The sequence below is a fragment of the Lepisma saccharinum genome, chromosome 1, assembly GCF_977018435.1.
Source record: "Lepisma saccharinum chromosome 1, izLepSacc3.1, whole genome shotgun sequence".
Classification (NCBI taxonomy): Eukaryota; Metazoa; Arthropoda; class Insecta; order Zygentoma; family Lepismatidae; genus Lepisma; species Lepisma saccharinum.
Window position 1 is genome coordinate 175,436,885 of NC_139229.1, and position 16,992 is coordinate 175,453,876.

General features: G+C 38.4%; 2 protein-coding genes across 3 annotated transcripts in view; one reads left to right on the forward strand and one right to left on the reverse strand.

Moving 5' to 3' along the window:
• Window positions 1-2,890: 2,890 nt before the first annotated feature.
• Polr3G (RNA polymerase III subunit G) lies at window positions 2,891-9,383 on the reverse strand. Of its 2 annotated transcripts, none has more exons than XM_083125913.1 (3): window positions 9,184-9,383; window positions 5,935-6,009; window positions 2,891-3,731 (listed from the first exon to the last, which is right to left on the reverse strand). In XM_083125913.1, the coding sequence occupies exon 3, from the start codon at window positions 3,620-3,622 to the stop codon at window positions 2,936-2,938; it is 687 nt and encodes a 228-aa protein (XP_082982039.1). In that variant the 5' UTR covers window positions 3,623-3,731; window positions 5,935-6,009; window positions 9,184-9,383; the 3' UTR covers window positions 2,891-2,935. The 2 variants fall into 2 exon arrangements, with proteins under 2 accessions (XP_082982039.1, XP_082982047.1); XM_083125921.1 differs by lacking the exon at window positions 9,184-9,383 and adding an exon at window positions 8,939-9,053.
• A 354-nt stretch (window positions 9,384-9,737) lies between these two features.
• Window positions 9,738-16,992, forward strand: part of Prosalpha2 (proteasome alpha2 subunit) — a 35,015-nt gene continuing 27,760 nt past the window's right edge. Inside the window, exon 1 of the mRNA XM_083125930.1 lies at window positions 9,738-9,840. Within this exon, the coding sequence (XP_082982056.1) occupies window positions 9,800-9,840 (41 nt within the window). The 5' untranslated portion in view covers window positions 9,738-9,799. The remainder of the gene's footprint in view (window positions 9,841-16,992) is intronic.

Sequence of the window (16,992 nt, forward strand, 5' to 3'; positions counted from 1 at the left end):
GTCTACAATGACAAAATTTGAACTCCAAATTCACTGAGGTGAGCACTAAGTAGAAACCCCCGATCGGTGAACTTAGAATACGTATCAATAGAGTTACTGTACCTAATTTACGAGTCAGGGGACACCACGAACAACTTCACGACTGTTTTATTTATTTATTTATTTTCATGTGGAACGTGGTCGAGTGGGTTCCCAGTAACATATCACAAGACGATGTCTGCGATAATAAGTAGGGCAGGGCGTACAGGCTCAATTAAAGAGGCCATGGCAACTTAATCTGTGGGCCCTCAGAAATGCTGTATTAAGTTAAGCTTGCAGATCGCCTAAAATTGAAAAAAAAAAATTCCTCATCTCACTCCTTTACAGATATACAATTTCTCGGAATCTTTTAGAGTATAAATTGTCTGCAGTTATGAATCCAGTAGGAAGATTCAGTTGCTCGAACAGTCTGTTTCTTGTTGCCATGCAAACAAGAAAACTTGGTATTCATGAACTTTTACCACTAACATTAGTTTTATGTGAAGTATTTAAAATGTAACTTCCAACCAAATATTTTCAAAGTTGGCCGAATTTTTTTCATATTCAAATAAGAAACGAGACAAATTTCCCACATAGTCCACACGTGTTGAGTGTTACAGATTATTTTAGATTTTTAGCTAGCGTGATAAGGTAGTTTAATTTTGTTTTAATTGTTAAACACTTCAAAAGGGAGGGGGAGGTAGCTAACTGTTGTACATCCGTTACCCCTCTGACATCATCAATAATATATATACGTTGTAGTACTTTCAACATTTTTTTAATAAGGGGCCCCAAATATTTTAGTTGCAGGGGATCCCAAGGGCACTGCACTATGCCACTGAACAGCAACTATTACATTTGCCCATCTTGTTTATGAGCTGATGTCTAAGTAGCTGCAAGTATTTAGAACATTATCTAGACTTTGTAAGTTCTTTCATAGGGGAGCTTCTTTATCTGTACTTTCACTGCCCCTGTTGCAGCCTCTATTTGTTCAGAAATATGATCATGTAAATTTCCTTCGCATCTGCACCAAAGGTCAACAGCTCCCAAGTTTTGGGAATGAAGGCGAGTTTCATTGATTCGGCCGGGATGGAATGTACTGTAGGTACTGTGACTGTGATTGAATATTGTGCACTTTTTGTGTGATATAAATATCTGTATCATATAAAGCAGTATGGAGTGTGTAAGGGATTATTTCAGTATCAGTCAATTAACACTTCAAGATATATTTTATTTTAAAAGATGTAGAAAAATGTAGTGTTTGCGTGATATTTATAAATTTTATGTAACGTAATGACCACCCCCTCCCCCCCACATACACACATAATTTGCCTTCATTTTTGAAAAATCTAGTTGGTTTACAAAGCCCCCCCCCCCCCCCGGAGATCAATTCTAGCTACGGGCCTGTATGTAGTGTGTGTTTCAGTACGTCTGTTTGACTGAGATAGTGTTAGGAGTTGATTGGGTAGATGTGACGACGTGTGAACATGTTCTCATGTTCTAGTGTTGTTTGGTGAGTTTATGTGTGTAATAGTTTTTTATGTGTAAGTGTGTGAAGGGAGAGTGAAGATTATTTGATTAAAGGTAATGAAGGCAGGGAGAAGAAGTTAATCAAATGAGAGGGTTAAGAGTTTGGACTTGGGCTTAAGTATGAAGTGTGATAGTAGAGATCCACCACAAGGAAAAAAACCTTGGGACGAAAAGTCCCCACGCAGCTTTCCCTTCTTCCCTCCACCTCGGGCCATAAGGAAGGGTGGTTCACTCTCCCCCTCCCCTACTCGCCGGGGTACGGTGCACAGGAGTCGCGGGTCTGCGCAGGTTGTTTTGCTCGTGGTTCCACTATAGTGTCAGATATAAGGGGGATATATATTGTGTGTGTGTCTTGAGGAAGGGGGAATGGTATCTTGAGAGAAAATCATTATTGACTATTCTGGAAGCTCCAGGAGAGGTTAATCCTGGGATTCGTCAAGATACCAAGGTTATGAAAGTTGAAGGTGACAGAGGAATAGTATTTAATAGAAGTGGCTAAGTTAAGAGTTCCAGATGTGTGTGTGTGTAATTCTGCCTGGTTTTGGTGAGATTTGTTTGGCATGTTTCTGTTCCTTTCTGGCTTCAAATCGTAAGTGCCCTGGGTTTGAATCCTTTGGATGCAATCTTTATTTGATTCTCCCGGAGGCCTTGGTGGTCTGATGCATCTTCTCGCAGCTTCCTCCTGGGCACGAAGATCTCAGGGTGCAACATGCTTCTTCCGTTCTTCGTTTTGATTTCCTATTTGCATGGTGTGTATATTTGTGCATTCCTGTGTATCTTAGGTATAGCTACCCCCAACGTGGTGTTCACTCAGTCTACAGCATCAACACCGACTGGTTTCTGCTAGAAATTCCAACACTTGGCAAGCATGGGAAACGTGACAGGTTGTACCAAATGTGGTTTAGTAGGGGAATGAGATATCATAGATGGAACTTGAGCAAATATTAACAGAATTTTAAAAATTGTTGTGGATATTAACTAAATAATAATTTCTAAACAAAGTGATACAATGACAATATTTTACGGTTAAAACAAGCTAATACAATATTTCAACAGTAATAGTAACATAATACTGAGAAATGAAAATCCTCAATTTTATATAAGACATCTTGTTTGCTAATTGGCGAATTCAATGGACATTAGGTCTTAATTTAGCATATAGTACCTAAGACTACTCACATCGTACAGGCTAAAATAAGTACTAATATCTTTCATCAAAAATGAGAGTTGATTGCTGATCATGAACAACTGCTTGTTATTCTTTGGCCCATCAAAGGACTGATGCATTAGGGGTTTAGGATTTATATTCTTCGTCAGTATTAGCTCTAATGTATTAGAATACTAAAACAAACAAGGAACAATTCATTATACTTTATTTTACACACAATCAATAAATTGGTCCATCATCCAAATTATCATCCTCTTCATCCAAATACCCTTCTCCATTATCAAAGTAAGAATTTACATAATCAGTTCCATCATCCATTTCCTCATCAATATCTTCTTCTATTTCCTCCTCCTCCTCTCCCTTTTCTTCATTTGCTTTCTCTTCTTCACCAGCTTCTTCCTCTGCATCACTTCCTTGCTGCTCTTTTTTCTCAAGTTCCTCCAGCTTGTTTGAGATGTCAACAGGTTTAGACGATCGCCTGGCAACCTTAAGATTCACACTGGCTGCCTTTTTTTTCAACTTCCGCTTCTTGCTACCAAGACCTGGATTCAGTTCCTTCGGAAACCGAGCCCAATCAAACCTCAAATCCCCACTTCTGCTGCAATTAGTCAATGCCTGGTATCTATCTGAATAACGTTCAATGTCACTTTTTTGAGTTACGGGTTGCACATACGCCGGAGAATCCTTCATGTAATCCTGAAACTCCTTTTTCACTACAAGCAAATACTCCTGTTCGAGGCCCTCCAACAAAGGCACTGGTTTGTTTTCAAGTGGAGGATACAGAGGGGGTGGTTGCAGCACAGGTCCAGGGAGAGCTTCGCCTGGTTGAAACCCAAGCTGCTCGATACTGAAAGACATCCCCCTTCCCCTCCCCCTTCCACCACCTCCTCTACCGCGAGCACCCATGGTGAATGTACACAAACTCTTCCAACTCAATAGAGCACAACTACGCCTTCTCTAACTGCTTTTCTGTGTTGGTGACTGGAACCTTCTCTTCCTCCTCTTGAAAAGCATCCTAGGAAAAGAAAAAAGGCATATACTTATGAAAACAAAGTAATAGAACTGAAAATAATAATGGAAACTAAACATCATTTTGCTAATACAATGTCAATTATGTTCATTTCACTTTAAGTAACTTTTTGTGTTTACTCTTGCACTTTTTTGTGCCTACTGCTATTGATTTTTTTTTATTTTACTTCACTTTTCTGCCACTTTTGTCTAATGTATAATTGCGAAGATGGGGATGAATGATGATAAGATTAAATGGATGAAGGGACAATCACAAACACATGTGGATGACAAATAAGCCCCGCAGAGGATTATATTGGTTGCGAGTGCAGATGTCAGAGCCTCGTTAGTCTGCAAAATCCAGGGTGTCAATTGCTATTGCACACTTCATCTGTAATAATAGTAACTGCACCTGAGTCAATACCCCCTTGATCTGATACCAAAGTGCTGATACTCTTGATTCCTACCACTGTGCATATTGATATCAAAACATCTTAAAAATTTAAAAGTACTGCGGTAAGCATACAACACATTACAAAATCAGAATTTTAAAGAAAATAGATTCCTTTCATGTTTAATCGAACTATTTTCATGGTGAATTAACCCTTCAATGCCCAGCATGTTTTCAGTATAACATTTGAAAATCTATACTGCTTTAAATAAAATAGAATATCTTGTTCTGTATTTAATGTATGTAACCAGGTGACTACAATAGATTTTGCCTTAGAGAAAGAAACTGGGTTCTTTAACTTTTAGTTAACAAAACTAGGGCATACAAATTATATTTTTATATTCATTAAAATAATATCAAAATAACAATTCTGCACTAGCAGTTGATACAAATAGAATGCCAATTAATCTTTCCCATTCTTAATGTATAAACATTACACTGAGGTCCTTGCGTTGAATTAGAAATAAAGTGTGTATTTTCTAAATTTAACATGCAATCAAGCCTAGCTTTCTTGCCTTGGGTGATTCCATGAAAATGTTGGTACCCTTAACCCTTCGTTGCAGCACAGGTCCGGGGAGAGCTTCACCTGGTTGAAATCCCAGCTGCTCGATACTGAAAGAATTCTCCTTCCACAAAATGTTGGTACCCTTAACCCTCCGTACCCCCCCCCCCCCCAGGCAAGAAGGCGATAATTTTTGTTTAATTTGTGAAGTTTATGTTCCATATGAACGATTTCTGTTGTTTTTAGCTCACGGAGATGTATTATAGTGGAGTAATGACTTATTTTTTATAGTACTATTATGATGTCACTTTCATCGTTGCCATCTCCCTGTCGTATGAACTAAATCCGTGGCATATGTTATGCATTACTTTTGTACTAATGTTTGAATAGAAAGGTAGTAGTTTTGGAAGTTATGACTCACCGGAAGAATAGGAAATAGAATTTGACATACTGTTAGGTTGTGTAACTTGGAGCTGTATTGGAATTATCAGCGATTGAAGGTAGACAATCCTGGTGTTATATCACAGTGCGCGAAATTTACTGCAGACAATGTTTTGGTTCATGTCACATGGTACTTGGTTTTTGTTTAAAAGGTGGGCGTGCATTTTTAGTGTGAAACATACCCTGTGCATGGTTGGTGTTTGTAGGGTGTGAGATTCGTCTGCCATTTAACACATTTTGCCCCTGCAACAACGTAGAAGAAAGGGCATTTTTTTAAGATTACTACTTTGAAAAATTATATATTCTCGTTCATATTGGAAAGGAGTGAAAGTAGTTCAGAATAGGAGTTTGTTTTACTTACGCAGGGCGATACTTTGGGATCAAATATCTCAGTTATTTGTGCTTTCCTAACACTGAAACCACTTTTATATTACGTAAAACATTGTAATCTGTCAATTAAAAAAAAAAATCCTCGAAGAGGTACAGTGGGCCAACGGCCCCAAAATGTTTTCACCTTAGCATATAGAGAAGACATAGTTAAAAACCAAGGTCCGTCGAAGCCCACTTTCCCCCGCTCTAGAAGGTCTGGTCATAACACGCCTTTTTGTCAATCCTCGTGTTTACAATGTCGGCAGGGTTCTGTGACGTCATCAGCATGATACTCTCTGCGAGTCTGCTATTTTCAGCACTGTAAAGCATGCAACGCTCTTGTTTTTAAGAGGAAAAACACATACTGAAGAGCATCGCAAAACAACTTACACAGAATACATGAAAGTAATGGCGATTTAGCAACAAATGTACAACTGTCTTACTTACAGAATCATATATCACTTTCACTATCAATGAACAGCTGGGACACACAGCAACTTCTTCACCTGCTTTTAGTTCCTCCTGAAACAATTGAAAAATATGTCAATCAACCAGAAACATCATGACAATCTCATTACATAAAAATAATTTATTTAATGGGGAAAAGACAGTGAATGTGGCGTTTATCATATTATGCTGAACATTAGTTTTATCCTGTAAATTATGCACACAGAAATATAAAACGTACTTCTAGCCCAAAGCTGTGTATATTTTTTGGAGCTAATAGCTCTGGTCTAGTTCACTGCACTTTTTGACTCTCTGCACCGAAGCATCTAGTTGGTTACACGGTGCAACACCGAGTCGTCTAGTTGTTTGATTTGCAGTCAAGTAGTGTATTTGGTGCCTGCATCATTTGCACTATGTTCCGGAGCAGTGTATGTGTATGGTCACGTGGTGAGTGCTAACTTATCAAGTGACCGTTTAAAGCAGCAGAATCTTGTTGAATCTTCTGAACTTTAACACCACTTTCCGTCTACTTGGTTGAACGTAATTTCCTTGCACCACCCTGACACTAGAATACACCTACACTACACTGAGTGTCAAAAAGTGCAGCGAACTAGACTGGGCTAGTACCAGAGGTACTCTTAAGATAGATGGCAAAACGAATATCTTTCATGAAAAAATTCTTCCATCTCACTGGGAAGCTGTCATGGATCCCCTCTCCAATAGGCCATAACAAAATTATAAATGCAGTCATGAACATTAAAAAAACACAGATGTAAGAACTCATACGTTGCAGGTCAGGAATAAAATATTGACTTTACCAACCACTTTCCATCTCCTGGTCACTAATTGGTGTAATACTGTACACTGCAAGAACAAATTGAAGAAAGAGCAACATACGATAATTTTACATAGCTAGCTTCAATTTTTGGGTAAATATGCGATATCGCCGGAACGGATTTCTTCAAATTTACAGGAGAAACTACGTACTGAAATCAGTTTCTGTAGCAATGTCGAAGTTCTTCGAGGTATTTTCTTTCGCAGAAATGGAAAACTTCACCATAGAATGCTGCAGAACAAGAAATAATCACTTTTTATGTAAGGAACTTGCATTTTCTGTAAAGCGACAACATTATGCCATTGTTTCCATTGTGTACCTGCAGATGGCGCGAACGTCGAAAGTCACGCGGTCTCGCCAGTGTTTCCAAACGTGCCTTTTTTTTACGAGAATTTTTTTTGTTTTTAACTATGCTTACCTAACCTTGCTGGAAATGGTCCGTGGGGCTATCGTGAACGATTTTTGGGGCTATCAGTCAATGGTTTGTGGGGCTATCGTGAATATTTTTTGGGGCTATCCGTCAATGGTTTGTGATGACATAATGAACACGAAAGTAGGTATTTTTTGGTGAAGAAGGTTGAAACACTGCATACCCACTCCAAATCGACAAAACACAAGCACAACGCACGATGAGCCATGACGAGTGTCCATGAAGACAAATAATGACTACTATTATCATATGAGGGAAACACCTACGAATCATATATTTCGGTTTTCTTTACATTGCTAAGGTGTTATCTTCGAATGCGGAACATTCCTTAAGGTGAAATAATGCATTTCTAACTAAGATAATGTCTATTTCTTCTATTTACGAGTACTTACTGTTACTTGTTGTTTCGAATCTGTAACACATTATGGCCGTGATAGCGTACTGGTTTAGGGGGCGTTCTGAGTGTGTCTTGTCGATTTATGCAGTGTTGCAACCTTGTTCACTGGAAAATATCTACTTTCGTTCCCGGATTTGAAATTATGCTAATACGTCGCAAACCATTGACGTTAGCCTCACAAACCATTGGCGTTAGTCCCACAAACCATTGACGCTAGCCCCACAAACCATTGACGCTAGCCCCACAAACCATTCACGTTAGCCCCAAAAACCAGTCATGTTAGCCCTAAAAACCATTCACGTTGCCCCAAAAACCATTTTCCGTAAGGTTAGGTTAAGTTAGGTTAGGCAAGCATAGTTAAAAAAGAAATTAAAAATACTCGACACGTCGTTCTAGTGAAAACATGGCGAGGCTGAAACACTGGCTATGGGGGTTGTATCATCTTAACTGAACATTGCACTCTCGTGCAGAAAGCAAATGGCGGGAGCAGAAACAGCGTGTCGGGCAGAGATTTTCGCAGAAAACAACACACATTCACATTAAAATGGATCAAATCTACATTCAGGAACTTCCACAACGCTAAAGAAAATGATTTCCGTAATTTCCGTAAGTACTTTCTCCTGTAAATTTGAAGGAATCAGTTTCCCTCATACGATAATGTTACCAAAGAATCTTCCGCAATGGAGAATAGGTCAATGTTAAAATGAACGAAATAAACGAGTGAGAGGTGTTCGGGCGATATCGCATAATTACCCAAATTTAACATTCTGAATTAATGGAAACGGCTAGAGTCTAGTTTACGTTCTTCTTGGCTTTTGGTGGTAACCAATGGGAGTTAACAACACTGCATGCTCGTCTTTGTGTCTGCGTTGTGAATGCGTGTTAAAGAAGAACAAGTTCCAAAAACTTCTAGATAGTGTAAAATATGTTTAAATCCAGTGATTCAGTGCATCGTTCAAAACTGTGCTAGCAGACAGCCGGTGCTCCAGCATCTCTTAGGGTAGCAGATGGCCGGTGCTCCGGCATCTCTTCGGGTAAGTAAGTTTTTCTTTTTACACTTTCTGTTCAGGATAGTCCCCTAAGTATTCACGGGAACGAGGTATGCCTACGAGGTTAGGCTAGGTTCCATTACCACTCATTTCACCCCTAAATATGTGCTTCATCATCGAAAAATGTCCTCAGTACGTTCACTCACGAATATCCGGACAACATCGGTTTTTCTCAATTTTCTCCTCCAGGAAATTTTTCCTCGCCTTGGGATTTACTGTTGAATTCCTTATACAATAACTTTTCCAACGATGACACGTATTCCTTAGGAAAAGGACGTAAATTAAACTCTTACCATGGAAACTTAAAAATATTAAAACAAATCGGATTTTAAGATAATATCGTCTGCAAAAATCTTCTTGCCTTAGTAATTTGAAACCGATCGCCACAAGGGCATGGATAGTAATACGTTTCTGTTTCCTCGTCGTACTCGAAGTCTTCTATTTCGATCTCATCATGGTACACCGACATCTTCTACTAATGCAGCCATTTAAACATTAGGCACTAAATTTAGCTATTACAACATTTTCCCTTACTTACTACATCCACCATACAAGCACATGTTATTCATCCTTTTGATTTTATGAGATTGTGCATTTTGTTATTCAACTGTTTTCATTCATGGAAGAGTGCGTTTTCTTCACTGTTTTCACCGCAAATAGTAGCTGCATGAAGAGTAAAATACCCCGGTAGGAACTTTTGATCACCCTCCGCGAAACTTTCACGCATACAAAGAAAATAAATAGATAAATAAAAGAAAGAAAAGCCGAAAGGACATTCTTGTTGTCAATTTTGAGAAGAAGGAGAAAATATTTATTGCTATCACCTTAATTTACCTGCTGTCATCGCTGGGTCTCACTTATTGCACAACACTTTAGCAATCTTGTTTAATTACGTCACGGGACCAACCTTTTTAATTTTAGGATACATGCCTACATTGTTCGGCTAGGCTAGCTAGGTTTAGTTCTCTTAGCTTAAATAATAACTTTTAATTGTATTTATGCTAATGGAACCTAACCTAACAGGCATAATCTAACGTCGTATGGAATTCTTCTCTGACGTCAGAACACAAGGTTGCAGAAATGAAGTGCGAACGGGCAGACCCGTCATTCGCTCACCGTCACCGTCACGAATTTGGACGAGAAATTTGTAAATCATGGCTTCGGAACGATATAGTTTTTCTTTAACAACTTTCAGGTAATGTTCTATTTTTCAATAGTAGGGAACCACTTGTAATGGAAAATTTGAAACAATTGTGTTTTTTTATTCTCGGTTGTATACATTTGGATTTAAGTTACAGCCACTTTGAGAGTGCAGTTCCGGCGTCCGTCAAAATGTACAAAGTATTTATTCGAAACATAAATAAGTTTCGTTTGATTGCTCCTTTGGAAAACTGAAGTTGTATTTGTTAATGTTTTTTTAATTACAGTACTTTTTTATTTACTTGATATATTAATTTGAAACGAATGTTTTGCTTGGTTGTTTTCTTCGGAAAATATGTTGCATTTGTTAAACTTAAACATTTCAATAGCTACAATGGAAAAGTGAAACTAAATTCATAATCCTTCACCACAAAACTGAACGTTCACAAATAAGCTCTAGACATCAATTGAGAAAAGAATGCCGGGGTACTACTTTACTATACCTGAGACACCTGGGAATCATTTCTTTCGCACTTTTTAACATTGCGAACGTACTATTCTGCATTCCGGAACACTTATTTAGGTGAAATAATTGAATTTGTTAGGAAAGTAATGTATATTTGTTACATTTACTAGTACTTACTGTTCTTGTTTATTTCCACACACAACATGGCGATAGCTTACCGTTGATCGTTCCTTGAGCCAGAAAAACCATTGACGTTAGCCCCAAAATTCACGATATCCCCACAAACCATCACGGGGACGAGGTATGCCTGCTAGGTTAGATTTAGCATATACGGACAATACGAGAGCGTATTGTGCTCTCATGCAGGAAGCAAATGGCGGCCGCAGCAATAGCGCGTCGGAAATAGATTTTCGTACAAAACCACATGCATTCGCATTAAAATGAATCAAAATTACATTCCCGAACATCAACAACGCTACAGAAAATGATTTGCGTAAGTACTTTCTCCTGTAAATTTGAAGAAATCTGTCTCAGGTAAAGTAAAGTGTTACCGAATGCCGGTTTATTGATTTAGTTTATTTTACTTCACTTTATTTTTACATCATCTGGCTTATTGCGAAGGTGAATATATATTATGAAATTGATGAAGGGACACTAGCGAAGAACACCCAGGCTGGGATTCGAACCTGTGACCCCTGGCATTGTAGCATGCTGTGATAACCACTCTGCCACAGAGGTCGGCAGAAAGCCGGTTTAACATGCGGTACAATAATAGTTTGGTAACGATTCCTACTGTTTTAGGTTTTTTGTTTCAAATTCTAATTATAGTAGAATTTTAGTAATTATTGTCTATTGAGCACTGTTTGGATTTCGAAAAAAGTTGTTTATGTTGAAAGAAGCAACTTATAAATTACCTTACACAAGCATGCACGTTTCCCACGGATTGTGTATTTTCCATTGACAAGCGACTAAGTATCGTAGACTAGTGGGAATTAATGTAGAAGTAAATCAGAACCGTAGTAGAATGCATAAGAGAACCAAACCTGCCCTGCCTAACCTAACTGAAAGCATATTGAGAAAAATCTTAACTAAACGCTAAAACTCCACAGTATATATTAACAGAAGTACACTCCTCCATAAAACTTAAGCAACTCAAATGACGTAGGACTAAATAAAAAGAAAATGTCAATTCACCAAGTTTAATGAACATAAGGAAGGTACAGATGCACAATGCAAAACAAATGAACACTAACAATGCAGATGTGCTGTACAGGGTGGCCAGAAAGTTCAGTACCACTATAACCCTACATGAAAAGCTGGTATCCGAGAGGGCACAGGCTGTCAATACGGTGTGTGACCACCTCGAACAGACACACAGGCACGACATCTGGCCTCCATGCTGTGGATGAGTGTTTATCAAGTCTTGAGGAAGACTGGGCCATTCCTCTATGAGTGGTGTTCATAGTTCAGGAATTGTTCGTAGTGGTGTATTGCGCTGCGTTATTCTTCACCAAAGAGCATCCCAAACATGCTCGATTGGATTAAGGTCCAGTGAGTATGCAGGCCATTCAATACGGATAATGTCTTCTGTCTCCAGATAATCGGACACAAGATGTGCACGGTGTGGGTGTGCATTGTCACCCATAAAAAGGAAGTCCGGACGAAATGCTCCATGGAAATTGTGACCATGTGAATGGAGAATTTCATCCCAATAACGTTGTGCTGTCAAAGTTCCATGTTCAACAATATGGAGCTCTGTTTTCCCATCCACCATGATACCACCACACACCATGATGGGACCACCTCCAAAGGATGGCATTTCAACATTAAAGTTAGGGTGATCTCGTGTTCCTGCCTCTCTCCACACGAATATCCGACCAGAATCAGAGGACAGACTGTATCGAGACTCATCAGAGAACATGGTCTTCTCCCCATTCAACATTTTCCTGACACCATGCGTATCACGCACGTTTGTGCTCCCATTTCAATGGCACACACAGCACAGGCTTCCTGGCATACGGTCCTGCTTTTTTCAGCCGCCTACGAAATGTTTCATGACTTATCACGTCGTCCCGTAGCTTGAAACAAATCATTTGCCAGTTCAGAGCAGGACTCTTGGCGGTTATGTCTGGCAGTAATTGTGAGAAATCGGTCATCAGCTGGTGATGTCGTCCTCGGACGGCCTCCTCCATGACGTCTACTGACAGTAGGACCATTTTGGAAGGGAAGCGACATCCTTGACATGACACTTTTATTCACATTGAATTCATGTGTCACTTCCACTTGGGACCGACCCATTTCCAGTCGTCCAATTCTCGACCTCGGTCAACGTCACTCAAATGATGTCTACGATTCATATCAAGCTGTCTACACTTGATATCCCATGCATGAACCAGCACTTCACTGCTTGATGACTGGGACAATACTAGGCTGTGGTTTGCGCTGGCAGGCACAAGCTGTTAATCTTGGTTTTCTAAGGTGCTGCTCACACGTTATAGAGGGCACTCGCACTACAAGTGTTGAATGGACACCACATCTCACCTATCCCACTTTGTACGGAGTTGCTTAAGTTTTGTGGAGCAGTGTAAATCAAAATCAAACCATGTTCATGATGAAATCGCAATAAAAGAAAAGGAAATTGGGCAATTTTTTTACCGTACAATGTGGGTTAAAGCGTATTCTTCTCTTAATACACATGTTACTTATTTGCTACCATTTCATGCTCCTGAAGTAATTCCTCCATCAATCAAAGTCTCTTAAATTGCCTGAAATATGATGTCTAGTTAGTAGTTTTGAGGCAATTTGCTAGGATGCACAACCACCATAGAATTATTTAGTGCCGAATAGCCCCGTCTAGTTGGATGCACTTTTTGACACTCGGTGCAGTGCAGGTGTACCCAGTGTCAGGGTGGTGCAAGGAAATGACGTTCAACCAACTAGACGGAAATCGGTGTTCAAGTTCAGAAGATTCAACAAATGCCTGTCTGCTGCTTTAAATGGTCATTTGATTAGTTAGAACGCACCACGTGACCTTATACCACACATGCACTGGTCTGGAACGTAGTGCAGACGGTGGAGACACCAGATACACTACTTGACTCCAAATCAACGAACTAGACGACTCGGTGTTGCACCGTGCAACCAACTAGAGGGGCAAAGAGAGTCACATCGAGTCAAAAAGTGCAGCGAACCAGATGCGACTAATGTTTCCACTTACTGTCCAAGTGATAATGACATAATAGTCCCAAACCAAATTAGTTTTCAATTTTCATTTGACGGGGGACAGATAATTTAAATTCTTGTATAATTTTCTTATTGGGCTTTCTGATGTAAGGCTTCTCAAGCTCTAGTCTGCTTCTTTTGATAAGTGTTGAATGTTTCAGGAACATCTGAAGCTGATTTCTGATTACTTTCCCATAAGACACTGGCAGTATGCTTTGGAGATTGGGAAATGAAATGATTTTTTTAATATCTCACCATTTTTCTTCCCATAAAAAATAGCCTAATTTAATGGTCTACCTTTATGTTTGTATATTTTTACAATCTTTCTGTTGCAGAGTGGTTCCTTCCACACATTCACTATTTTTTTTTCCAATATTAAGATGCCTACTTCTGTGGCCGAGTGGCTAGCACAAAATTCTACAATGCCTGGGGTCCCAGGTTCTAATACCTGCATGGGTGTTCTTTGTGAGTGTCCTTGCCTGGTCCAAAATTTTCCGATTTCAGTTCATATACATATTATAGTAAAGCAACTCAACCTTCAGTATAGTGCCATTTAACCTTATAACACCCCACACAAAGTTTGCAATCCAAGTGACATTTTCTGGTCATGCCCCACTCGTTTTAATTTTTCCCATAAGGATAACATGCTTAGAATGTAGGCGTCTCCGCCAAACCTGCTCTATGCTCTTCAAAGGATCTATTCACTTTAATTTTTTTGAAACTTTAGCTGTAAGGTGGGCAGTATGTACTTGACACACACAACTATAGTGGCCCAAGTTCTTTTTGTTTTATTGCGATTTCATCATGCTACGAATGCAATTTTTACATAGTTCGATTTCGATTACGTCTGTTAACAAATACTGCGGAGTTTTAGCGATTACTTAAGATTTTGTTCAATATATGCTTTCGTGGTTAGGTTAGGCAGGTCAGGTTTGGTTCTCTTATCATGAAAATAAAGTCCCTAAATGCATTCTACTAAGGTTCCGATTTACCTCTGCATTCATTCCCACTAGTCTACGATACTTACTGTTGCTTGTCAATGGATAATATCTTCCTTATCCATGGGAAGAGTGCATGCTTGCGTAAGATAATTTTTAATTTTTTTCCAACATAAATAACTTTTTTCTTCGAATCCAAATAGTGCTCATTACTTTAATGAAGGTTCAAATTTTGTGTGACAACCATTTCAAAAATTCTGTGATAATTAGTCTGTCTACTAGGAGAATTTGAAAAAATCATAAAACAATCTGAACCATTACCACTATGGTTATCCCTAGGTCTAGCCTGTTTCTATCATGACTAATTGTACCCAACTCCTTTAAATTTTTCAATTTTTTTTTCCTACCTTTATGAGTATGATGTTATGTATTTGCCTAACAATTATTAGGCAAGTTCTTTAAGTTGTTACTTGTATTTTTTTAATGTTAAACATGTACTTTTTCTTCTTCATAATCTTATTCTAATGGTATACATACATTTCCATTGTAATGTTCCTTCAATGTGTATGTATTCTGTGACTCTCTTCAATGAACTTCTGCATACCTTTGAGCTCATGTTTAAAAAAAAAAAAAAAACAACATTAATGTGATCTGACCCTTTGAAGGTCATAGAGCAGGTTTGGTAATGATTCCTATATTCTAGGCATGTTTTCCTTATGGGAAAATTAAAAATGCACGGGACACAGCCAGAAAATGTTCCTCGGGTCCCAAATTTCATGTGGGATGTTTTTTTAGGTCAGTTAGCACCCAACTGGTTGGAGGGTGACTTGCTTGCTAAGTTCTCACATTTTGGAAATTTTGGACCAGGCTAGTGTCTCCCTCATCAATTTCATCATTTCACCACTCATCCTCTTCATCACAATTAATCAAAAATGTCAGAAAAACAATGCTAAATACACAAAGTAGAATCAATGTTAAGGTGAACAATAAAATATGGGCTGTTGACCGACATACTACACCCTGGATAATTTTGATTTTTTCCCCTCCCTATCTAGAAATTACAATGTTTTACGATGCCTTACTTATTTCAACACACAGAAACCACAAATAATGGAGATATTTAGCCCCCCAAAATGTGACCACAGCATGTCCAATTACTTGTATTCCGGACCACTTTCGCCATTTTTTTAAAAGTCATTTTCATCATACATGCACAAAAACACATTGGAAATCTGAAGAATTAAGAATAACGTATAATTAATATCAGTGGTAGAAAAAAATAAAAATAATTCAGGTGCTAGCGCCTTTTTCTCAGGGGTCAGCATTTATTTTTGTCACTCTTAAGGGCTTAGAAAGACATAAATCCAAATACGATAAACTGCACATTTTCAAATGTCACCTTAAAACATCTAATTTTTTAATTAATACAAGATTTGGATTAAAATAAATTAATTCTTGCACCAGAGTGACCAGCCTAAAGAAAGCTCTATCGGTAACGTCATATACAGGGCCCGGATTTTGATGACCCAAAAAACTTTGAAAAATGACCTGCAGGGCGTGGTGCTAAGCACAGGGGATCACTTTACCTTTTTTTATTGTACACTTATTTTATGGATCACAATCAATAACATTGGGAAGAATTCACAAATATCGGAGTATTACACAAAAAAAAATAGGTATACATACTTTCTATACAGTCAAAGCACAATTATTAATTGAAAAACATTTGGAGAGAAAGAAGAATTTCACTGCATTAAAGGTGCATGTTGCTTTGTTGCGCTGGTAGTTAAATACAGAGTAAGGACCGCAAGATAACATTCTACTGAATATAGAACAGAAATTGTTGAACTTCTTATGTTTCAGCATGCAATGACACAAAATGTTAAAATAAAATGACCTAAAAATGATGCAGAATTTTAAAAATGACCCCATTTCTTCAACCTGAGGAGGGTGTTCAGGATTTCTGTACTAGTTAGCAATGTCTACGTTGCACCAGTTAAAGGATGAAATATCATCAAAATTCGGGCCAGGGTTTGTCCGGAAAGTGATGAGACTGGCCACCGCACGGCGCTCCAGTCGTCAACATGCAGACATTTTATTATGTTTCCCATTCAGTTAAAATTTTGAAATCTCGCACAATTCCCTGCACCTCACATACATCGATATTTATCCTATTTAAGGTGGAACTCCCTAACCTAAATCTAACATAACTCCAGATTCATTTGGCGTCCCATTTTTAATTTTGTATACTTATTGAGTAATAGTGTATGTATGACATGTAATGTTTTGAAAAAAAATTAAAGACCCATTTTTGAGAAAATGGCTACCAAAATTTGGTAAAAATTTACTATCCTTCGGACACCTATAACTTCTTCGTTTCGTCAATTTTTGACATTCGTACTTACCTATCTGCTTCGCGGAACATTTCTTAAGGTGTATTGACGTTGTTTTCGTGAAAGTAATTGCAATTTTTCACATTACGAGTACTTCTTTCTCTTAGTCTTTTTGCTTGCCTGAGACACAATATGACACGTACACCTTCCTACATAATCGCGCGTCGTGCTTGTGTTTTGTCGATTTT